The sequence below is a fragment of the Giraffa tippelskirchi genome, chromosome 8 (assembly GCF_054371585.1).
Source record: "Giraffa tippelskirchi isolate mGirTip1 chromosome 8, T2T-mGirTip1v1.2.pri, whole genome shotgun sequence".
Taxonomy (NCBI): domain Eukaryota; kingdom Metazoa; phylum Chordata; class Mammalia; order Artiodactyla; family Giraffidae; genus Giraffa; species Giraffa tippelskirchi.
Genome location: NC_137282.1, coordinates 143,479,295 through 143,504,179, shown reverse-complemented (window position 1 = coordinate 143,504,179; position 24,885 = coordinate 143,479,295). Strand labels below are relative to the sequence as shown.

Sequence of the window (24,885 nt, the reverse complement as noted above, 5' to 3'; positions counted from 1 at the left end):
TCTCATGTGGTGCTTCAGTGGAATGAAGGGTGGGGAGTATACGCCCTTGCCTACATTTTTATTACAGGAAAAGTACAAGTTGGGGGAATAAATAGATAAAGGAAAGCAGAGAATGCAAGGAGCCTTTGGATGCATGTGGCAGACCCTGCCTGGGCAGAGGTAAACAAAGAGCAGGATTCAGAGCCTGGAGGAAGACTGCACGCTAGGAGAGAACTGCTCTCCCAGGAATGTAGGTAATAAAAGACAACACTGCAAGGCAATTCCACAGAGCGGTAGAAAAACTCCCCGCTGGAGCTGGGGGATTTTACAGCCTTGAGTTACTCTAGGGCAAGCCACAGGTTTTCCCAGGAAAAACTAGTTCACGTGATTCCCTCCCCAGATAGGATCCGGATTCCGAGAAACTCAGTCCTTTCAAGGAACGAGAATAACAAATCCAGACTCTGATCTCTCTTTGCCCTCCTCCCTTCTTATGTGAAATTCCCTCCCAACCTAAGTCCAGGGGAGGGACGGTCCCAAACACCCCGATGTCCCTTGCTGTCAATAGGTTCTGCTTGGGAACTGACTCCTTCTTGCTTCTCACCACAGTGTCCATCTGACTTGTTTTTTTTCCTCTGTGTCACAATACACTTTTTCAGAGGCAAAAAGATCTCTTTTCCTTTGCCCCTCTAACAAATTCAGAAAACTAGCCAAGTTCAAAGATCATGCTGTGGAAACTTTGGCAGGTTTTCAAACAAATGTCTGGGACATCCACAGCCTCCTAGCTTGGTCCTAGCTGAATGGGTGGTCTAGGGCACATCACTGTCCCTACTGGGACTCCCTGGAGCAGAAGCCTCTTCTCCATCTCTTTCAAAATGCTCATGAAACAGTCTGTAAAACTACCTTAAGATCAGGAATATTGCTTCAGAAATTCCATTCAGAAGGCTTTCCTGGTGGCTCAGTGATGAAGAATCTGCCTGCCAATGCAGGAGACACGGGTTCGATCCCTGGTCGGAGAAGACCCCATATGCCGCGGAGCAGGTAAGCCCATGCGCCGCAACTATTGAACCTGTGCTCTAGAGCCCGGGAGCCACAGCTACTGGGCCTGTATGCCACAACTACCAAAGCCTGCTGACCCTATAGCCCGTGTTCTGCAACAAGAGAAGCCACTGCAATGAGAAGCCCGTGTACTGCAACTAGAGAGAAGTCGTCACTCACAGAAACTAGAGATAAGTCCATGCAGCAAGGAAGACTCAGATAGCCATAGATAAATAAAAAGAAATGCCAACCAAACTCAATCAAAATGCATCTGTGAGTTCTTATTTAATAATGGCTGTAGGGAAAGTCTGTCTAATCTCAAAGAATTACCATTTTGAAAATATTTGTCAAAATAAAAAAAGGACATGCCAAACTAAAACAACCCAAATACCTTTCAGTAATAGGGACATAGATAACTAAACTGTAGAAGAGCATCAGCAATAAACATGGTTGAATTATACCTGCAAGCAACGATATGGATGGACATGCCACATATGGCTGAGTGAAAGAAAACAAGGCCAAGGAGACTGCAGAGAGTATGATAGTCTTCACAACTCTTCAAAACAAGCAAAACCACACAGAGAGACAGAGAAAGAGATAAGCTACTTTGGAATTCAGAGTATATTTGTTTTTTAAACAAATGAAGCCCAATCTAAAGCTGAAAGGGGTCACTTGAAGATTTTCAACAGCAAATAAGACATTTAAGAACCCTCTGATAGCTCATCCAGTCACAGGCTGTGTTGTGCTCAGTCGTGTCTGACTCTTGGGGACCACAGAGACAATAGCCTGCCGTGCTCTTCTGCCCATGGGGATTCTGCAGGCAAGAGTACTGGAGTGGGTTGCCATTTTTTTCTCCAGGGGATCTTCCCAACCTAGGGATCCAACCCAGCTCTCCTGCATTGCAGGCGGATTCTTTACCAGCTAAGCTACCAGGGAAGCCCCATCCTGTCATATTTAGAGTTTAACTTTGGGAGCTTAGTGTTTAGTGAAGCAATGTATTGAATGTAACTAATGTATGTTGCCTTATTAATTAATCAAGACAAAACACATATTCAGACAATTAAAGATGAAATAATGTTATAACCTAAAACATAAATGTTCTAAAGGGAAATAAATTCAAGCAAAACAACAATTAGTGTTCAAGGTCATATAGTGTGTCATCAAGCTGTCATAAAAATGTAAAAACCGTAAGTGTTGATTATGACACAATTACACTTTAGAGTTTATATACGTTACATAATTCATTTGTGATACCAAAGCTATAACTATTTTTTTTTTCATCTATCTATCCTAAACGCAGCAATTTCACTTTAGGAATTTATTCCATCAGTATACTCATATATGTATGAAATAAGATATGTATCAGTGCAAGCATATTCATGTAGTATTACTTGTCATCCAAAAAATGGAAACAACATTTATCAACAAGGAATTAAATAAATGAAAGTGCATACAGAGGAATTAACTGAAAGAATCAAGTAACAAAATGTACAATTTTCTGATATTTAAAAAAGAAAAATATACACACACATATGCTGAAATATGCATACTTGCAATATCTCTGAGAGGAAAGAAACTGTGTTGCCTAAGGAACTGGAATGGGAGGGAGATTTACTTACTACGTGCCTTGTGCTGTTACTGTTTTTAGTTTTGCATTGTCAACTAAAAAAATATATTCACCACCTAAAAGTTAAGGGTTGTGTTTTCTTCAGGGGACATGCCAACAACTTTAAGCACTGGAGCAACATCTCAAGTAACCCTGAGAAAACTGCTTCACGAAGGTGAAGTGGAAGCTAGGATATATAGGAGTTTTGCAACAAAGGGCAGGTACTAGAAATAAAAGATTACTGTTAATAAAAGAAACCTAGGTATCTTAAGGAATTTAGTGCTTTTCCAGCTATGGGAAGATGTAAGAGTCTGGGCTCATTGAAATCCTTCCTTTGGTATGCATCTCAGCTCTCTGGGGCCAGTATCCTGTTTTCTCAGCCTGAGCTCTCTCAGGGCTCACTGAGAGGAGCATCTGCAGTCTGAGGGCTGCTAGATGGCAGGTACTCTGTTTCCTTCCTGAGTTCCCTCAGGGCTCACCAGCTCACCCGCGCTGCAATGGCTGATGACTGTGACACTGTTTTCTGATACAGCCGGCAATATTTCATTTCTCGGTTTCCTGTGTATGTATTACCTATTCAGTAGCAAAATGGCTGTCTGATGAGGCCATACAAACAGCTGTGAAAAGAAGAGAAGCAAAAAGCAAAGGAGAAAAGGAAAGATATTCCCATTTGAATGCAGAGTTCCAAAGAAAAGCAAAGAGAGATAAGAAAGCCTTCCTCAGTGATCAATGCAAAGAAATAGAGGAAAAAACAGAATGGGAAAGACTAGAGATCTCTTCAAGAAAATTAGAGATACCAAGGGAAGATTTGATGCTAAGATGGGCTCGATAAAGGACAGAAATGGTATGGACCGAACAGAAGCAGAAGCTGTTAAGAAGAGGTGGCAAGAATATACAGAAGAACTGTACAAAAAAGATCTTCATGACACATATAATCATGATGGTGTGATCACTCACCTAGAGCCAGACATCCTGGAATGTGAAGTCAAGTGGGCCTTAGAAAACATCACTACGAACAAAGCTAGTGGAGGTGATGGAATTCCAGTTCAGCTACTTCAAATCCTGAAAGATGATGCTGTGAAAGTGCTGCACTCAATATGCCAGCAAATCTGGAAAACTCAGCAGTGGCCACAAGACTGGAAAAGGTCAGTTTTCATTCCAATCCCAAAGAAAGGCAATGCCAAAGAATGCTGAAACTACCGCACGATTGCACTCATCTCACACGCTAGTAAAGTAACACTCAAAATTCTCCAAGCCAGGCTTCAGCAATACGTGAACCATGAAACAGATGTTCAAGCTGGTTTTAGAAAAGGCAGAGGAACCAGAGATCAGATTGCCAACATCTGCTGGATCATCGAAAAAGCAAGAGAGTTCCAGAAAAACATCTACTTCTGCTCTATTGACTATGACTTTATTGACTATGACACAGCCTTTGACTGTGTGGATCACAATAAACTGTGGAAAATTTGGAAAGAGAAGGGAATACCAGACCACCTGACCTGCCTCTTGAGAAACCTGTATGCAGGTCAGGAAGCAACAGTTAGAACTGGACATGGAACAACAGACTGGTTCCAAATAGGAAAAGGAGTACGTCAAGGCTGTATATTGTCACCCTGCTTACTTAACTCATATGCAGAGTACATCATGCAAAATGCCAGGCTGGAAAAAGCACAAACTGGAATCAAGATTGCCGGGAGAAATATCAATAACCTCAGATATGCAGATGACACCCCCCATATGGCAGAGAGTGAAGAAGAACTAAAAAACCTCTTGATGAAAGTGAAAGAGGAAAGTGAAAGAGTTGGGTAAAGCTCAACATTCCGAAAACTAAGATCACGGCATCTGGTCCCATCACCTCATGGGAAGTAGATGGGGAAACAGTGGAAACAGTGTCAGGCTTTATTTTTCTGGGCTCCAAAATCACTGCAGGTGGTGATTGCAGCCATGAAATTAAAAGACGCTTACTCCTTGGAAGGAAAGTTATGACCAACCTAGATAGCATATTAAAAAGCAGAGACATTACTTTGCCAACAAAGGTCCATCTAGTCAAGGCTATGGTTTTTCCAGTAGTCACGTATGGATGTGAGAGTTGGAAGGTGAAGAAAGCTGAGCGCCAAAGAATTGATGCTTTTGAACTGTGGTGTTGGAGAAGACTCTTGAGAGTCCCTTGGACTGCAAGGAGAGCCAACCAGTCTATCCTAAAGGAGATCAGTCCTGGGTGTTCATTGGATGGACTGATGTTGAAGCTGAAATTCCAATACTTTGGCCACCTCATGGGAAGAGTTGACTCATTGGAAAAGACCCTGATGCTGGGAAGGATTGGGGGCAGGAGGAGAAGGGGAAGACAGAGGGTGAGATGGCTGGATGGCATCACCGACTCGATGGACATGAGTCTGGGTAAACTCTGGGAGTTGGTGAAGGACAGGGAGACCTGGCGTGCTGCGATTCGTGGGGTCGCAAAGAGTCGGACACGACTGAGCGACTCAACTGAGCAAAAGAGAGGAGGGAAGAGAGAAAGGGGTGAGGGAAGGGGTATGTATCTTTTTTATGCCGTCACTGGCTCAAGATAGAACTGGCTACCAGCTATGCACCATGCCCCGATGGGAACCAGTTTCTGTGCTCAATCATTAGCTGCTAAGCAGATGGCCATGAAAAGCTAGCACTATAGTAGGTCATCTCACACGCTAGTAAAGTAATGCGCAAAATTCTCCAAGCCAGGCTTCAGCAATACATGAACCATGAACTTCCAGATGTACGAGCTGGTTTTAGAAAATGCAGAGGAACCAGAGATCAAATTGCCAACATCTGCCGCATCATCGAAAAAGCAAGAGAGTTCCAGAAAAACTTCTATTTTTGCTGAACTCAGTGCTCAGGCCCCAACCACCTCCTTCATCAAGCCCTCACACTCCAGGCCACCATCCACCCGCCCTAATCTCACTAGGGCCAGGTTCCAGACAACTAGAAACAGCCCCTTTGTCAGAGTCCCCTGAAATTATACAAACTAGCTAGTTCTCAACCTCCTTCTTCTGTCTTGTCCATTCCTTTCTGCCAAAACCACAAGAAAGCCTCTCCCCCACAGTTCTCTGCTCCTCTCTCTTCCTCTGACCAACTTTGCTGCTTCCTAATGTGACCCTGCACGGCCACCTCCTCTTGAAACTGAGTAATAAACCATCTCTTCGGCAGTCACCATTTTCTGAACTGTTGGCATAACCGAGTCTCATATCTGTATCTATTAATATGCTATACTTTAAGACACAGAGTTTTAGAGATGTGTCAGTTACCCCTTCCTGTCAGTTACAGTAAGTCCCCCTCCCCTTACAGATTTCACAAATAGAAATCCTCACCTCCAAACCCACTGAGTGTCATATTGCTCCTGACTGGCCAGACCCTCGTGACAACGGAGAACCTGCCCACTGGAGCTGGGGATGTACAGCCTTCAACTGTCACAGGAGGAAACAGGGGTCCTTCCGGAAAAGACTAACCCAGGGGATTTCCTACCCAGTGAAGGCTAGAGTTCGGGGAAATGCCGCCCTTTGAAGAAGTGTGGAAACACACCTGGGATCCTGGCCATCCCTCTTTGCTCCTCCCTTCCTGTGTGAAATTACCTCCCTCCCAGAGACAGAACAGACCCGGACTCCCCAGCTGCCTTCATTCCTGATCAAAAATATTTTTTTCCTCAGGAGTTCTCACACATCCTTGGCTACAAATGCAGCATCAGCATGGATTCTCTTGCTCCATGTCCTAAAAAAATAAAATTCTCTTCAAGACAGAATATTCTCACCTTATTTATTCTCTGTAGTTTTGGTTGCTTAGTTGCTAAGTCATGCCCTACTCTTTTGTGACCCCATGCACTGTAGCCCGCCAGGCTCCTCTGTCCATGGGATTTCCCAGGCAAGAATACTGGAGTGGGTTGTCATTTCCTTCTCCAGGGGATCTTCCCAACCGAGGGATCGAACCCACATCTCTTGCATTGGTTCTTTACTACTGAGCCACCTGAGGAAACCCTGTTTATTCTCTAGGAATATAAAAATAAATCAGATAAGGAGTAGAATTAGACTGTGGGAATTCTGACAGGTTAAGGAGATGGAGTAAATAGTGCATAAGCCCATGAACCTCCCATCTTGCCTCAGGATGATGGAGTGGCCTTGACCAAATCAATCCACCCATCGAGTCCTCCCTGGGGAAGATGCTTCCTTTCCTTCTAGGAGTAAAGTCTCATGAGAGAATGTGAGAAAGTGCTCTGAAAACACACTATTAATAGAATAGAAAAAATAATGCTTTAGAAATGCAAACCAAACTCAAACCTACTTTGGATTTTTATTTACTGATGATTAGAATAGAAATTCAGTGGAGGCAGAATGCCTAGGTGAGAGGTTCCAGCAAATCTTTTTCTCAAAACTAATTAATAAATTTGGACAAAATAGAAACAACCATTTCAGAACCTCTAGGAGTTAACCAAAGGCCACACATGAAATTAAGGAGATCATTTAGCAAATGAACAAAATGAGGTGTGCAATGTATAAGTAATGTGCTGGCAGTATTTTTTAAAAACATATTGGTGTCTTTGTTCTTGTTTATTTGTTTTTAAGGCTTTTATTGAATTTCTTACAATATTGCTTCTGATTGATGTTTTCAACTTACATCCCTTGCATTGGAACGCAAAGTCTGGACCACCAAGGAGGTCCCTGTGCTGGCAGTATTTTTAAAAGGAAGGACAGTAGGGAATTCCCTGGTGGCCAGTAGTTAGGACTCTGTGCTTTCACTGCTGAGGGTGCAGGGTCAATCCTTGTTTGGGGAAGTAAGATCCCACAAGCCACACAGCCCAGTCAAAAGTATAAAACTTTTAAATTTCTTTAAAAGTAAGGACATTGCACATTTATATTTATTTTATTTGCAGATGCATACCAGTTACCAATATATTGATTCAGCTCCAAATTCAGCTTCAATAACTGCTATGCATTAATGGACAGAATTCCTTTCAAGATTTCTCCTTTACAGTGAGGACATTAAGCTTTCTCAGAGGGCGGAACTGCAGGAGAAAGGGCTTCTCTCTCTGGGTCCAGGGAGGGGCTATGAGGACACTAGGTGGTGCCCTGCCCCAGCTGCCTGCCCAGAAGACACGAGCCCTCAGCAGTCTCAGAGCCCTAACCCAGCCCGACGGTCACCTTCTCACAGCCCTTCCAACGTGCGTGCCTCACACTCCACATCTCCCACCCACTCCCACCTCTCTAACTCCACAGACCAAAGTGCAGTTGTAGGGATTCTACCAACTACCAAGTACGTGCAGTCCAGTTATATATTCAGGGTCTGCAATGATGACTACTGGGTAGGTCCATGCACCTAACAGATCCATTGAGCTCTGGACTGGGCCAGGATGCCATTTATTAGAGAACTCCATAAGCCCTGCTCTGATGGGGGAGGGGCGTGATAATGACGCAGCTACATCAAGTGAGGGTTAGACTGAACGCCTTAAGTGCTCTTCCGACCCTAGGGTTTTATAATTCTGTGTCACTACAGTGTGCTCTGACTCAAGAAGACTGAAATGGAAAAGGAAGAAGTAGAGAACTTTAAAAAGCAGGGGAGGACTTCCCTCATGGTTCAGTGGTTAAGAAACCACCTGGCAATGCAGGAGACAGGGGTTTGATCCCTGGTCCTGGAAGATCCCACGTGCCCAAGCACCACAACCAGAAAGTAGCTCCCTCTGGCTGCAATTAGAAAAAGCCCGAGCATAGCTACGAAGACCCAGCACACCCAAAAATAAAATTAATTGATTAATTTAAAAAAATAAAATAAACGTGGCAACCTGGGACTTCCCTGACGGTCCCCAGGTTGAGAATCCATCTTCCAATGCAGGGGATGCGGGTTCAATCCTTGATTGGGGAATTAAGAGCCCACATGCTATGAAACCCTAGCATCACAACTAGAGAAAAGCCTGCCCATGGCAGCTAAGACTGCAGACAGAGCCAAAAAAATTAAAATGGGATCCTGAATTGATGAATCAGAGGCTTGAAAGGACTATCTGGAAGCCTGGGGGGACTCTCAGGAGGTGGTGGAAAGGAGAGATCACTTTGTTCTCCCTATTGACAGAATCGGTGGGTGACCTTTTTACCTCCCACAGGGATGACTATTGCTGGCACATCTCCTCTAGATATTCCCCCTGCCGCCGCTCCCCCCACCCTCTCTACAATAACTAGTGACTAGCTAATTGCCTGTAAACTGTGAGGCCCCAGGGTCTTAGCAGAGTAATGAGTGCTACCTCCCCATGGGATGGGAGTCCTGGGACCCCTCCCTCCACCACCACACCAGTGTCAATCCTTAACCTCCCTTGCCACTAAAACAGGCTAATAGCTCCTCTAGATAGAGGGAGAAGATTGTTTGCAAGGAGCTCCACAGCATAGGTAAATCTGACCGCCACTCCATTGGCCTCACCTTCCCTCCAGAGATGCTCAGGGCTGTGGCTGGGGCACAGTCTCTGCAACCCACTGCGTGAGTGTGTGCTAAGTCACTTCAATCATGTCTGACTCTTTGTGACCCTTTGGACTATAGCCCACCATGCTCCTCTGTCTGTGGGATTCTCCAGGCGAAAATACTAGAGTGGGTTGCCATTCCCTCCTCCAGAGGATCTTCCCAACCCAAGGATCAAACCTTCATCTGGCTCTTTACCACTAGAACCAGCAGGGGAGCCCCTACAACCCACTGTGCTGGGCTGTGCTTAGCTGCTCAGTCATGTTCGACTTTTTACTACCCCATGGACGGTAGCCCCCTAGTCTCTCTATCCATGGGGATTCTCCGGGCAAGAATACTGGATTGAGTTCTAAAACTCACTACTTAGTTTCAAATATCAGCATACTAACTACATTGTCTGAGTAAAGTTATTTAAACATTCTTGAGCAGAGGTCATGCTAATCTTCTCTGTATCATTCTAATTTTAGTGTCTGTGCTGCCCAGAGGGAACACAAACTATTTAAATATCCTTAGTTTAAATTTTCTCATCTTACTTCGCGACTAAACCACCACCACCACCACCAAGAGGAAGATAACACAGAACTGTGGTAAGGACAATTAGAGATGTGCTGGCAAAGGTTTAACAACCAGCTCGGCTGTGGGGAGACAGAGCCCTAAATTGAAGTGTTGCCAGTTTCTGTTATGTAAATATTGCTGCCATGGCTAATTCAAGCTACCAATAGTTTAGCATGTGTTTCACAAAATTCCTGAAAATTTAACAATCAAGAGCTAGTATGAATCAACTGCAACACATCACATGTACATATGCTTAGAAAAGTGCCTAGCAGTAAGTATTAGCAATCTGTATTGTGATCAGAGACCTACTGCCCATTCAAAGATGTCCATTCCTCTTTACTTTAGGTTTTCCCCTCAATGTCCAAAAGAAGGCTAGGCACCAGTTAAGAGTTTTGTCATCACTGGCAGCAGAAGAGATTTTTATCTGATTGAGGGTAAGTAAAAAGCTTGTTCTCCTCCTTTGAGGCATGAGTTTTCTTGTTTTACATGTCCTCAACAGCTTCAAACTAAAACAGGGACTAGAATCCCGGCCCGGAAACTAACTGGCTGGTTGACCTTAGCCAAGTTACTTCACCTCTCTGAAACTGTTCCCTTCTTGGTAAATTTGGTATAATAACATCATATTGCAGCGTTACTATGAGAACCGGGTGTTCAAAGAGTTGATTGGCACCAAGCTTGACTCATAGGGAGCACTTAACAAATGTTGTGGCTAATAGCAAGAGCAGGTACAGATCACTGGACTATTTAAAACTCCTTTTAGTGGACCCGCCAACCCCTGCCCTGGCTTCTAGCACAACGCTGGTACTTTTGGGGTGCAAAAATTGAATCAATGTATAAACTGAAGAATGAATGTGTCAGAGGGAAAGGAACTGGGAGAAAGATGCTAAATGAAAATAAAAGTTGAAAAGACAGATCAAAGGAGAGAAAAGGGAGAGACTCACTAAGAAAGATTTCACTTAAAGAGACTCAGGAATAAAGCAGAGGAAGAAAGGGAGTGAAATGGCAAAAGAATGAGAAAGTTAGAAATGCAAAAAAAAATATTAGGATGATAGTTGGTGAATTAATCTTAAAAAATAGTTGGTTATTGATTAGGGGTACAAGGGCTTTTATAGTAAAGAAAATGAAGGAAGTGATGACTGCTCAAGGGGCCTGGGATTTCTTTTTTGGGAGATGAAACATTCTGGAACTGATAGTGCTGGTTTCACAATTTATGAATTTACTAAAAACCATTAGATTATACACTTTAAAAGGGTGAATTTATGGTACGTAAAATATATCTTCAAAAAAGAAAACAAAGTCACAATTTAAAATTCAAAATGTTAAAAACGAACTCAAAATGATGGTTACACTTTCAGGAATGGGCAATTGAGCAGTCAGGGAGGGGCCCCTGGGAGCGTCTAAGATACTTGAGACGTTGGTTCAGTCCAGGTTGGCACGTATACCATGGTTGACTTTATTACTCATTAGACTATAGAGATATGCTTTGCTTACACTTTCATTTGAGTATATAACAATCTGAAAGTACTTTTAAATATATCCAATAAAGGAGAAAAGAACTATGGGAGAAAAAGAAAGAATAAACCAGAACTTTCTGGCAAGAAGGAGATGCAATAGAGCTTAAACACAGATGGAGACCTTGTGATGGGAGATGTTCAGGCCACCCTAGAGCTGCAGGGCACTTTTGCCACCTGCCACCATCCCCCAGCAGCCTTCTGAAGGTCTTGTAAGACCAGAGAATCCTGAGTCCTTGTCTCTCAACTGCCAGAGTGGCTGCAGCCTCCACCTCATTCCTGAGCTGACCTTCTATACCCCAGTACTTCCCTATTTATTTTTTTTTAATCCAGTTACCTCCTCTAGGAAGTTTTCCCTGATACACCTACCCACGTTGGTCCTTCATCTTTCTGACTTTTTCTCTAATTCACTCAGTGTGTTGGTATTCCTGACCTTTATCTTGGAGTCTTTGACAACGTTCCCGAGATCTCCTCCATGATTTTAGTGTGCATGGGACCACCTCGCCTCCTGCCTATAGGCTTCCCAAGGCAGAGACTGAGCACGTGGACCAACTCACTAAACAGGACTGCTGGTTCTGTGACTCAAGCAAGCAAACTGATCTGTCATTAGACACAAAGGGAAAACCTGTCTCATAGATAAAGCATTCCATCTCTGATAAGCTGCCTTGCAAATAAACAAGCATAAAATCCACGGAGTCTAAATAAGTAGCTCTAAAAATTCATCAGAACAATAGAGAAATGATCAAATCTACAGACTTCATTTACAATCAGAAAATGTATTCAAAGTATATATCTTGCTATTACTTCCAAAAAATACATAAGGAAAAAGACAACACTTAGAATAGTGCTCTGAAAACAGCAGCACTCCGTAAATGCATGTTGGGTGAATTAATTAATCCATGCTTTTCACCAGCCCCCTTTAAACTGAACCAATGAATCTGAGACCAGTGTGAAGCTCCATCTGTCTTCTGCACATTCATGGTTTCCTCCCTCCCACTGGACCACATTTGACCAGGAGGAGCAGGGGAAGAGGAGCTGCTGGATGGTGCTGTGCTGGGAAAGAGGTTGAGTGAGCGACAACAGAAGAGAAATGTCCACCTGGTATGACCTGACAAGCACCCAGAGTGAGTTACTATAAGACAGGTGGGAACACACAGCTCAGACAGCCCTCATCCCTCTAGGTCTGGACAGGAACAGGCCATGGTCAACCACAGCTCCCTGGGGGACTTCTTCCTTCTGGGCTTCTCTGAACACCCAGGGCTTGAAAGAATCCTCTTCGTGGTTGTCTTGATCTCTTACCTCTTGACTCTGGTGGGCAACACACTCATCATCCTGCTGTCCATGCTGGACCCCAGGCTCCACTCCCCGATGTACTTTTTCCTCTCCAATCTCTCCTTCCTGGACCTCTGCTTCACCACAAGCTGTGTCCCCCAGATGCTGGTCCACCTCTGGGGCCCAAGGAAGACCATCAGCTTCCTTGGCTGCTCTGTCCAGCTCTTCATCTTCCTGTTCATGGGGACCACAGAGTGTGTCCTCCTGACTGTGATGGCTTTTGACCGCTATGTGGCTGTCTGCCAGCCCCTCCACTATGCCACCATCATCCACCCCCACCTATGCCGGAAGCTGGCGGCCTTGGCCTGGGTCGTTGGGCTGGTGGAGTCAGTAGTCCAGACACCACCGACCCTCCGTCTGCCTTTCTGCCACCACCGGCAAGTGGATGATTTTGTGTGTGAGGTCCCAGCTCTAATTCGCCTCTCCTGTGGAGACACCACCTACAATGAGATCCAGATGGCTGTTGCCAGTGTCTTCATCTTGGTTGTGCCTCTCAGCCTCATCCTGGTTTCTTACGGTGCCATTGCCCGGGCAGTGCTGAGGATTAACTCTGCCATAGCATGGAGGAAGGCTCTGGGGACCTGCTCCTCCCATCTCATTGTGGTCACTCTTTTCTACAGCTCAGTCATTGCTGTCTACCTCCAGCCCAAAAATCCCTACGCCCAGAAGAGGAGCAAGTTCTTTGGTCTCTTCTATGCAGTGGGCACTCCTTTACTTAATCCTCTCATATACACCCTGAGGAACAAGGAGGTAAAGAGGGCGCTCAGGAGGTTGCTGGGGAAGGATGTGAACTCCAGGGAGAGCCGAGGGAGAACTGCCTGATGTGCTGGAAAAGCAAGAACAGCTTCTCAGTGGTTTTGTCAGGAAGTTTGTGTCCATACAACTCTGCTCTCCTCAGACCCATCATACCACAGAAATGGATGACAGCCCCTGTGTGTGCGTGCATGCAAGTGTGAGTGTGTATGTGTGACACAGAGAAAGACACACAAAGAGAGAGAAACAAAAACTGAAAATGTGTTAAGTGGAGTTATGTAGCCCTATATAAAACACATGAATCAAATTTAATATTTTCCCTATTTTGTGTTTCACACAAAATGTTGATCTCCCCAACTTTATCATTTCCATTTCTAACTCACCTCCTTGTCACATCGTCACTATTTCTTCACCTCCACTTCTAATTTCTACTGTAGTTTCTTTAGTTCTCCCTTAAGTTTTCTCCACTTCCCTATGTGTCTATTTTGTTATCTCATTCTCTTTTACCTCCACATGACAGCAAGGAGATAGGGAGGTGAAGCCCAGGGGGTTCCGAGACTCACCCAAGGACACACACAGTGTTAGGACTAAATCCCAGGCCCCATGAGTTCCATCAGATAACTTCACAATTACAGGCAGTTGTTTTCATACCAGCATCAAACATTTCCGTATACTTGGGCCGGAAGTCAGAACAGAGGCTTAGGAGAAACCTTAACTTCTTCAGTTCTACTGTTTCCTCTTCTCTGGCACCCACAGATGACAGACCAACCTTTAAGACAGAGAGGGAGACATCAAAATGTTTATGCTGGTGAACAGTTTTGACAAAGAGGGATTGGCACCATCTATTGGATCTTCCTTGTAGCTCAGATGGTAAAGAATCTGCCTACACTGCAGGAGGCCCAGGTTCTACCCTTGGGTCAGGAAGATCCTCTGGAGAAGGGAATAGCAAACCACTCCAGTATTCTTGCCTGGAAAATCCTATGGAAAGAAGAGCCTGGCAGGCTACAGTTCATGGAGTCACAAAGAGTCGGACACGACTGAGTGACTAGCACTATTAATGGCAATATGTGTTTTTACATCTGGCATCTCAGACTCCTGACCTAAGACCTGTCCAGGGTCATCAGTCCTGTACTCTTGCTCAGAAAGATGATAATTGTCGTATTGTTATTATTAGGTATTTAAATAGTGAGTATGATATCCCAGGTACCATTTAAAGTAGTTCACACACATTGGCTCTTTTAATCTCTATTACAATACTATGAAACATGTAATATCCTTTATCAGATGCAGAAACTAAGACCCAGAATTTAGTAGCAGCTTAACAATGTCAGAGATTTGGACCCGAGAGGACTGGATTAAGTTTTCATGATCTTCATCCTGCAGTTGGATACAAATAGTGTCTCCCCAGCCCAGGTGAGAATTCTTAAGATCTCAGTAAACTTTGAGGAAATTGGGGACTTCTCTGACCATGCTTCCAGTGTAGAATGCCTGGGTTCCATCCCTGATCAGAGAACTAGACCCCACATGCCCTAAGTGTTCGCATGCCACAACTAAAAGATCTTGTATGCTGCAACTGAGACCCGGTGCAACCAAATCAGTATTTTTTTTAAACTTTGAGGAAATCATCCCAGTCTAAAAAAGTGTTTAGTTGGTTTGCTCCCCTGGAATAAGAGTTTATAACATTCTCCAAAACATCCCATGGAAACAAGAAACAATAGCCTGCCTGGAGGAAGTTTTGGTACATGGTGTGTGCTCCTCAGTTCTTGCCCTGGATTTCAGAGTCCTAGAAGCAAGGACCAGGAAGTTGCAGAAAGTTGGCCCCTAATTAGTTCTATAAAAGAATGAGTGAGTGAATGTCTCCAAAGAATGTATAAAGGGTTCTGGAGTCCTAATCTCACAGATGCTGTCTCCCAGCTTTCCCATGGCAATGGCAACAATACCAAATTCTCTCGGGTACATGCTGATAAAATAGGAAAAAGGAAAAGCCTAGGTCTGGTGGCTTGGATGGTAAAGAATCCACCTGCAATGTGGAGCCCAGGTTCAATCCCTGGGTCGGGAAGATCCCCTGGAGAAGGGAATGGCAATCCAGTATTCTTGCCTGGAGAATTTCACGGACAGAGGAGCCTGGCAGGCTACAGTCCAGGGGGTCACAAAGAGTCGGACACAACTTAATGACTCACACTTCCACCTCCATTCCAGTCCCAACACAAAATGGCTTTCAACATTTACTCTGGCATCAGCAAAGAACAGCAGCATTAACTATTTTAATCCTAATCTTCGTTTCAGCCATCCATGGACTAATCTTCTTATCTTCTTGACCTCCTCACTAGCTTTATAATAATTTCAATGTAGATCTCCCATTTTGTTTAATAATTCTAATCTTGCCCTACAATGAATGCTAAGCCTAATTCCACTTTTCAAACATTTGTAATACATTTTTTTCATGATTACCTATTGGGCTACACCATGAAGTTTCTCAAGCCCTATCATCACCCAGCCTTAAGTCTGAAGAAAGAGCCCAGAACAGTGACAGAGACATCAATGATTTACTGAATATCAGTTTATTGGATAGAGAAAGATCCTGGAGTGACCCCCGCACAGCACAAGGCAGAGAGCAGACATTAGCTGTGGGGGTAGGGATGACAGGAGGTTACCAGTTATAGGGGGAATTGACTTCTGGTTGGCCCATCTGTTACCAGGGAAACAAGCAGAGGAGCACACCTCTCATCAGTTCAGTTCAATTCAGTTCAGTTGCTCAGTCATGTCCAGCTCTTTGCGACCCCATGGACTGAAGCATGCAGACCTCCCTGTCCATCACCAACTCCTGGAGTTTGCTCAAACTCATGTCCATTGAGTTGGTGGTGCCATCCAACCATCTCATCCTCTGGCATCCCCTTCTCCTCCCGCTTTCAATCTTTCCCAGCACCAGGGTCTTTTCCAATGAGTCAGTTCTTCTCATCAGTCTTTCCAATGAATATTCAAGGCTGATTTCCTTTAGGATTGACTGGTTGGATCTCCTTGCTGTTCAAGGGACTCTCAAGAATCTTCTCCAACACCACAGTTCAAAAGCATCAATTCTTCGGTGCTCAGCTTTCTTATAGTCGAACTCTCACATCCATACATGACTACTAGAAAAACCACAACTTTGACCAGATGGACCTTTGTTGGCAAAGTAATGTCTCTGCTTTTTAATATGCTGTCTAGGTTTGTCATAACTTTCTTCCAAGAAGCAAGCGTCTTTTAATTTCATGGCTGCAGTCACCATCTGCAGTGAGTTTGTAGCCCCCAAAAATAAAGCCTGTCACTGTTTCCACTGTTTCCCCATCTATTTGCCATGAAGTGATGGGACCAGATGCCATGATCTTTGTTTTCTGAATGTTGAGCTTTAAGCCAAGGTTTTCACTCTTCTCTTTCACTTTCATCAAGAGGCTCTTTAGTTCTTCTTCACTTTCTGCCATAAGGGTGGTGTCATCTGCATATCTGAGATTATTGACATTTCTCCTGGCAATCTTGATTCCAGCTTGTGCTTCATCCAGCCCGGCATTTTGCATGATGTACTCTGCATATAAGTTAAATAAGCAGGGTGACAAAATACAACCTTGATGTACTCCTTCCCCGATTTGGAACCAGTCTGTTATTCCATGTCCAGTTCTAACTGTTGCTTCTTGACCTGCATACAGATTTCTCAAGAGGCAGGTTAACCCCTCCATTAAGCCAGTCAAGGATCAGATGTTTTTCTCTGATAAACTAGCATAGTGAAACTGTTCTGACCTGACCCAAAGATAAGAACAATCACTGCTGGAACCTGGGGCCAGCACGGACATAGTTACTGATTAAGCTCTATGACTAAGAGGGGGAAGGTCAGTCCTGTGAGTAGGGTGAGGTAAGGCAGGAACTGGTCAGCAAGATTGAACAGAGAGAGCAAGAGAGCATCCATCTTGAGTGGCCTAACCATACACCATCTCCATTTTCTTTCTCTTAGTGGAACCAGAAAACCTCTACTCTTCTTGCCTGTTTATCAGCTCCCTCTGCCCAGAGGCCCTAATGTTCCCATACAAGTCCCTTCTAGACAGACTGTAGGAGAAATACAATAGAGAATTAAATGAAGCTGTGTAAGCAATATGTTTTCATGAAACCTGATTTGTTGAATAAATGGTTTAATAGAGGCTTTAGGACTAACATTCTGAATGCACTCAGTCTATGTGGACAGTTATCTATTAGATACTCGAGGACAAACTCCAGCACTATATCCCTCAATCACAACCTCAAAGTGTCTGAAGCAGATAGAGATGGTCAGAGACACAATTCCAACATAAGTAGCCACTACACAACTGAGTTTGGGGCAAGTATGAGGCCAAAGGCATAGAGAATGAAAGAATAAAGTATACGAGTGTGTGGGTGGTGTGGGTATCAGAGAATTCTTTCAAGAGGTTAGAAACACGGCAGAGGGAACAACATTAATATGAAATATTTGCCGATTCACTGTGTGGAAATGAGCTAAGGTATGTTGTGCATTAGGATAGGAAGAGTTACACCAGGGAACCAAATGATTAAAGAGAAAAATGTAGGTTATTTTAGAAACATATAGAGGGGCTTCCCCGATGGTTCAGCAGGTAAAGAAGCTGCCTGCAATGAAGGAGATACACTGCTCAGTCCCTGGGTCGGGAAGATTCCCTGGAGGAGGAAATGGCAACTCGCTCTAGTACTCTTGCCTAGAAAATCCCATTAACAGAGGAGCTTACAGTCCACAGGATCACAAAGAGTTGGACACCACTCAGCAGGGCAGAGAGAGAGAAACATACAGAAGCTACTGAATTGGATACAAATGGAAACATTTGTACAGATGATTAAAAATCACAAGATCTACAGCCTATGAGTGTGTGCAATACGACACATAAGTTGGCAGCACTTGAGGGACTTTATTCAAGAACCTCAGGATATAATCACCAGTTCACTTCTGAAGGGCTCACTGAACCATGAATAGGTCCTGACTTCTTTGAAGCCCTGGGTGTTCAGAGAAGCCCAGAAGGAGGAAGTTCACCGGGGAGCTGTGGTTAACCATGGCCTATTCCTGTCCAGACCTAGAAGGATGAGGGCTGTCTGAACGTGTGTTCTCACCTGTTTTATAATAACTCACCCTGGGTACTTGTCAGATCATACCAGGTGGTATGATCTCTTCTGTCGTCACTCACTCAGCCTCTTTCCCAGCACATCACCATCCAGCAGCTCCTTCTCTTTCTCTGCTCCTCCTGGTCAAATGTGGTCCAGTGGGAGGGAGGAAACCATGAATGTGCAGAAAACACATGGAGCCTCACAATGGAATCTCAGACTCACCAAGTGAAGACAAAAGAAACTGATGTGAAATGTGGATTAAGTAAGTGGTTTTCATGAAGTCAACAATCAGTTATTGAGCACCCTGTTTTGTTTGGAATACTGCAGTGTTTCTCAATATTCTGTTATGCATCCAGAAAGTATTAACAAAGGAATGCTTTTGACTGAATTTCTCTTTCATAAGTATGTAGTTCGGGGGTGGGAGTGGTTGTCCTTTTGCAGTTTCCTCTTTCCTGGGATTTCTCCTTAATTTCCTGAGAGAATAACTCTCTTTTTTCAAGGGTCAAATGTCCTCTAGTTTTTCCTTGCTTTTGATCACTCCCACTGACTTTATGTGTTGTTTTTTATATATTTTTTATTTTCAGAGAATTTGTAATTATTATTGACAGGAGAGGTAATCTAATGCAGGCTATTATTTTTGTTGTAAATTTTCAGATTCTTTTATTTTATTCTCTCTGTGTTGGACTACAAGGTAAGAAGCACAAATTCTAGAATCTCAAGTTTTGAAGAGCCATTTAGGACATTGTTTAATCTTCATTTGATGCACCAAAATCCCCTTATAACTCATCATTTTTTGAATCATCTGAGGTCATTTTTTCCCATTCCTTTTTTTTTTTAGTTCCTTATTGATAAATGTTGTTTCTATTTTTAATTACAAATAATACCACATGACTATATACTTGCATTGATATATATCTTATTTAATACATATATGAGTATATTAATAGAATAAATTCTTGAAGTGGAATTGTTGGATTTAGGATATGTATATGAGTTTTTTAAAAAATTATATTTTTGTCACCAACTTTGGTACCACAAATGAATATATGTAATATATGTAAACTCTAAAGCATAATTTTGTCATAATCAACACTCATGGTTTTCAAATTTTTATGACAGCTTAAATGCACACATATATTGTCCTAAACACTGATCATTCAGTTTTGCTTATATTTATTATCCTTTAGAACCATTTATGTTTTAGGTCATAATACTGAATGAGTGAGTGAATGAGTGAGTGAGTGAGTGAGTGAGTGAAAGTCACTCAATAGTGTCTGACTCTTTGCAATACCATGGACTATACACTCAATGGAATTCTCCAGGCGAATACTGGAGAGGGTAGACTTTCCCTTCTTCAGGGGATCTTCCCAACCCAGGGATCAAACCCAGGTCTCCTACATTGCTGGCAGATTTCTTTACCAGCTGAGCCACCAGGGAAGCTCAGGTCATAACATTATTGTACCTTTAATAGAGTGAATATATGTTAATCTCTTAATTAATTAATAAGGTAACACACATTATGGAGAAGGAAATGGCAGCCCACTCCAGTATTAATGCCTGGAGAATCTCACGAACAGAGGAGTCTGGCAGGCTACAGTCCATGGGGTCACAAAGAGTTGAACACAACTGAGCAACTAACACAAAACACACATTAGTTATATTCAATACATTGTGTCACCAAACATTAAGTTTCCAAAGTTAAACTTTAGACTCTAAATATAACAGGATAAGCTATCATAGGGTTCTTAAATGCCTTATTCCCTGTTGAAAATCTTTAAGTAACTCTTATCAGCATTTAGATTGGGCTTTATTTATTTAAAAAACAAATGTACTCTGAATTTCAAAGTCGCTTATCTCTTTCTCTGTCTCTCTGTGTAGTTTTGCTTGGTTTGAAGAGTTATGAATAGTATCATACTTTCTGTAGTCTCCTTGGCCTTGTTTTCTTTCACTCAATTGGTATGTGGCATGTCCATCCATATCGTTGCTTGCAGGTATCATCCATCCATGTTTATTGCTGGTGCTGTTCTACAGTTCAGCTATCTATTTCCCTATTACTGAAAAATATTTGGGTTGTTTTAGTTTGGCATGTCCATTTTGGAGTTTGGCAGATATTTTCCAAATGGTCTTTCTTGAGAGTAGACAGACTTTCCCCCTAACCATCATTATATAAGAATTCACAGGTGCATTTTGATTGAGTTTGCTTGGCACTTCTGAAGCAATATTCCTGATCCCAGTTTTACAACTTCTTTCATGGGCATTTATGAAAGAGATGGGAAAGAGGCATCTGCTCCAGGGAGTCCCAGTGGGGACAATGACGAGCCCTAGATCACCTGGCCAGCTAGGACCGAGCTGGGAGGCTCTAGATATCTGAGACATTTGTTTTAAAACCTGCCAAAATCTCCACAGCATGATCTTTGACCTTGGCTGGTTTTCAGAATTTGTTAAGAGGAGCAAAAGGAAAGAGATTTTTATTTGCCTCTGAAAAAGTTTATTGCGACAGATGGAAAAAAGTCAGATGGACACTGAGGTAAAAAGCAAAGAGGATTCAGTTCCCAAGAAAAACCTGTGGTCAGCAAAAGGACATTGGGGCATTTAGGATAGCCCTCCCCCTGGACTTGGGCTGGGAGGGAATTTCACATAAGAGGGGAAGAGAGATCCAAGTCTGGATTTGTTATTCTCCTTCCTTGAAAGGACACTGTTTCTCAGAATCCAGATCCTGTCTAAGCAGGAAACCCCCAGCTCCAGCGGGCAGCTTCTTCACTGCTCTGTGGAATTGCCTTGCAGTGTTGTCTTTTTCCACTCATAGTCCTGAGAGAGCAGTTCTCCTTTACCTTTGCACCAGGGTGCAGTCTTCCTCCAGGCTCTGAGTCCTGCACTCACGGACTCTTGGTTCCCTTCTGCCCAGTGTAGGCGCATATGCTGTTCCAGGTAGGGCCCACCACCCAGGGATGCTCCTGCCCACGTATAGACCCCCCTCCGCCAAACCCTTCTTGCTCTCATTCATCCTAAGGCTCCTCGCATCCTCGGCTTTCCTTTATCTCTCTGTTCCTTCCCTCAACTTGTATCTTTGCTGTAATAAAAAAAAAGCACACACGTGTACATAAGCCTCACTTTTCTTTCCACTGAAAAAGGAAACAGGAGCAGACAAGGAGTGTAGAAATAGAGGTTTGTATTTGAACCCTTGCTTACCAGCTACTACTAATAGGACTCCTGCTTATCAACAAAATTACTGATACTTACCTCACTAGAATGCTAAAATTTTAATGAGGTACCATTTAATAATATCTCATGTGGTTTCTGAAATATAATAATACTCACTAAATGTTATTTTTCACTTTATTCACTTATTTATTCATTTAATAATTCATTCATGCATTTACTAAATATTCATTATTTAGTGTGCCAGACAGCATGCCTGAGGAGTGCTAAAAATACAAGACAATTAAGACACAATTATGAAGGACCTCCCTGGTGGTCCAGACGTTAAAATGCCCCACTTCCAATGCAGGGGGCACAGGTTCGATCCCTGGTCAGGGAACTATGGTCCCATAAGCTGCATGGCATGGCCAAAAAAGAGACACAATTATGACCTCCTAGACTCCTACTGTTGAGGGAGGGTGAAGCACAAGTAAGCAAATGAACTTATGGCTGGAGAAATGGCCTCTGAGAGGTTTGCAGAGGAAGTATAAAAGAACAGAAGATGGGCATGTAACCCAAAGCAGGATGGAAGAGAGTTAGGGAGGTTTTCCTGGAGGAGATGCCGCTTACCTTGCATATTATTGTAAATCCAGTGTTGGGAATACAGTGGACGGAAAGGCGTGCTCAGTGACCCGGTGACAGAGAGACCTTGGCATGTTCAAAACATGCAGGGAGTCCAGGGAACCATGCATGGAAGCAGCTAGACCTACAGATCTGCAGCTCAGGGCCAGCTGCAGGCACAGATCTGAGGGGTATCAACAGACAAATATCATCCCTGGGAAATGTCATTCCTGGGCTCCCCCACCAGGAGATTCTGACTAAGGTTCCCTGCTTCCCCAGAGAATGCAGATGTTGGCACCAAGATGGTGTAGGCTAGACTCCCCTGGAGGTCCAATGGCTAAGACTCCATTCTCCCACTGCAGGGGGCATGGGTTCAATCCCTGGTCCAGAGAACTAAGATCCTGTATGCCTTGGGGTGAGAAAAAGGTTATGAGAAGAGAGAGATTTAATTATAAGAAGTTTTAACCATCTACTCTCCCTGTTCTCTTTCCAGAAATGACATGAAGACCTAAGGTACAAACAAAATTTGAAAACTGAAAACACTTCCCTCAAGTCTGCTTTGTGCAACTTTCTGTTTCACCCTCCAGACCCATCCCCATCCTTGTCCTACTGCAGGAGTTTCACTTTCTCTGTCACCCTCAACCTGATCAGACGTTTTCTGCCTGGCCACTGGTGATGTTTCAGAGTCCCCACATCCTATTGGACAGTGGAGGAGTTAGATGTCATAATGATGTTTTCTAAATAGAGAATGTGGTGAGATATCTGAAGGGAGAATAGAAGATCAAGGTCTCCAAGCTATTCCATCAGGCATTCATTCTTTCCCCTTCAAACATACCATATGAGTTTAAAAAAGTATGTCTATCCCACAAAATAATTTAAATAGCAATTAGTTTTTCCAATTGTATTAACTGTCTGATAAGAGCTTCAAATAGGAGAACATAATTTATGTTAAACTTATTGATATATTGGAATGAGCTCTTAGATCCCATTACTCTGTGTAGGCACTTGTGCAAAGCCAAGTTCTCCAGGATGGAAATCCCTGGAATAAATGGGATCATTTGATATTTCTCAGTGAGTGAAGGTACAGTAAATGATCACCGAAAACACAGTAAACAAAGATGACAACTTGGCATTTTTTACAGACCTTTCATTCTGAAAACATTTAAAGTACTTTAAATAAATGTTTTTCTTAAAGTGGGTTTGGGGGATTCCCAGGAGGCACTAGTGGTAAAGAATCCGCCTGCCAATGCAGGAGACCCAAGAGACGGTGGCTTCGATGCCTGGTCGGGAAGATCCCTTGGAGGAGGGCACAGCAAACCACTCCAGTATTCTTGCCTGGAGAATCCCATGGATAGAGGAGCCTGCAGTCCATGGGATCACACTGAGTCAGACACGACTGAAGCAACTTAGCGCTCACAGACCTGAGACTTTGAAAAAAGACAGCAATTAATTTGGAATGTTAGGAGGAGATATCAAGAAAATTCCCTGAGCACACACAGTTATGTATTCCCTTTTTGTCCTAATCCAAATCTGAAGAGCCGAGGAGCAAATAGCTCCTAGTGAGTATCCAGGAGTAAAGGTGAGGAAATGGAGGCACTGTGGTGTGAGAGGGATGTGTGATTGTTTTCCATGTGGAAGGTGGGAGTCAGCTTTTGACTGTTGGATTTGGGTTGCTCCCAAGTAGTGGGTTTGGTTTTTAGACACAGTAGGAAGTGCTAGAAAGCTAGAAACCCAGGAATCTAAAGTTCTTTGTAAAGGATATTTACAAACAAAATTTTCTGAGCCTGGAAGACACTTAGGAATTCTCTCCAATCATATCATTTTATAGACCAGAAAACCAACATCCAGGGAAGTGAACAGATTTGCCCAGGTTAATTGAGTGTCAGCCCTGGGACCAGAACTCATGGCTCTTCTCAGTCCAGGATTATTTATCCCATGTTTTCTCTAGGCCAGCTTCTCACATTCTGCTAAGCTAGGGTTAACAGGCTGCTTCTGGTCACATCACACATGGCAACTCTCACTGTCCTCTCCTGGGGAACTCCTGTTCTCAGGAAGTTCTCTGACTAATGGCGGGGGGTGGGGGGGGTGGGGGGGGGTGGGGGGGCACTCTTAACAGCTAAGAGGAGGACCACCAGTGTTAAAGGTCTTCAAGCCAGTGAGGGTCAGAGCTGCAGGCTGGAAGTCACAAGTCAGGATTGGGAGTGGTGGGTTGTTAATCAGGGAAAAATTCTCAACAGAGAAAGACCATCCCATGTTTGGAACAAGGAGAGCAAATGGATTGGCTAACCTGAGAAGTGCTCGGTTAGGAGGTATTTTTGTTTATTGACTCCCCAGTAGCAAAAGGGAAAGTAAATTCAGCAGACTATGCAAGAGCAAAGGGTACGGAAAGCTTAACAAACACAGCAGGCAGGCGGGGTATTTCCTGTTCAGCTGCTTATTTAAACTGGAGGCCCAGGCCTTTGCTCTGTCTCCTGATTCTGCACCTCTGATTGCAGACATGGCTGCCACCCTCTGTGTGAGTTGAGATTTGATATCAGGGGTGGGAAAGGGAGAAGACCTCTGAGACATGGGAGAGACTCAGGAATAGATGAGGGACAGTGCTGGGAGATGAAGGCGGGGGCGGGGGTGGGGGGGTTACTGGGAAGACATCTGGAAGGGGAGGAGATGGGCATCAATACCTACTGAATGTGAAGAAAGTTTCTATAAAGAGTTCTTGGGCTCCTGAGTTCTCTTACATTGAGACCTTGCACTGGTCACACTTAGGGGTACTTGGTAGGA

At 43.6% G+C, this 24,885-nt stretch overlaps 2 protein-coding genes, 1 long non-coding RNA gene and 1 other non-coding gene across 13 annotated transcripts in view; 2 read left to right on the top strand and 2 right to left on the bottom strand.

The window, feature by feature from the left end:
* The window catches only part of LOC145518457 (olfactory receptor 2H2-like), a 49,498-nt gene extending 35,903 nt beyond the window's left edge, over positions 1-13,595 (top strand). Inside the window, exons 4-6 of the mRNA XM_081523082.1 lie at positions 9,553-9,672; positions 9,986-10,074; positions 12,065-13,595. Of these exons, the coding sequence (XP_081379208.1) occupies positions 12,352-13,305 (954 nt within the window). The 5' untranslated portion in view covers positions 9,553-9,672; positions 9,986-10,074; positions 12,065-12,351 and the 3' untranslated portion in view covers positions 13,306-13,595. The remainder of the gene's footprint in view (positions 1-9,552; positions 9,673-9,985; positions 10,075-12,064) is intronic.
* LOC145518485 (ubiquitin D-like) overlaps positions 1-24,885 on the top strand; it is a 62,722-nt gene that overhangs the window by 35,903 nt on the left and 1,934 nt on the right. Inside the window, exons 1-3 of one of the 10 annotated variants that reach the window (XM_081523136.1) lie at positions 18,388-18,610; positions 22,601-22,620; positions 23,360-23,686. The exons of 3 other annotated variants lie outside the window; for them this stretch is intronic. Coding sequence is in view for 2 of the 7 variants with exons in the window: in XM_081523129.1 (XP_081379255.1) it covers positions 22,946-22,959; positions 23,644-23,686 (57 nt within the window). In the remaining 5 variants the exon portion in view is untranslated. Of the gene's footprint in view, positions 1-18,387; positions 18,611-22,600; positions 22,621-22,850; positions 22,960-23,359; positions 23,687-24,167; positions 24,417-24,573; positions 24,623-24,885 lie in introns of those variants that run through there. 6 more of the 10 variants (XM_081523138.1, XM_081523129.1, XM_081523137.1 and 3 more) reach the window with 6 other exon arrangements.
* Positions 9,472-9,577, bottom strand: LOC145519288 (U6 spliceosomal RNA). Its single transcript, XR_014063700.1, has one exon. It is a non-coding gene; the product is annotated as a U6 spliceosomal RNA (small nuclear RNA).
* LOC145518517 (uncharacterized) lies at positions 15,782-22,720 on the bottom strand. Its single transcript, XR_014062949.1, has 3 exons — positions 22,117-22,720; positions 18,374-18,485; positions 15,782-16,795 (listed from the first exon to the last, which is right to left on the bottom strand). It is a non-coding gene; the product is annotated as an uncharacterized LOC145518517 (long non-coding RNA).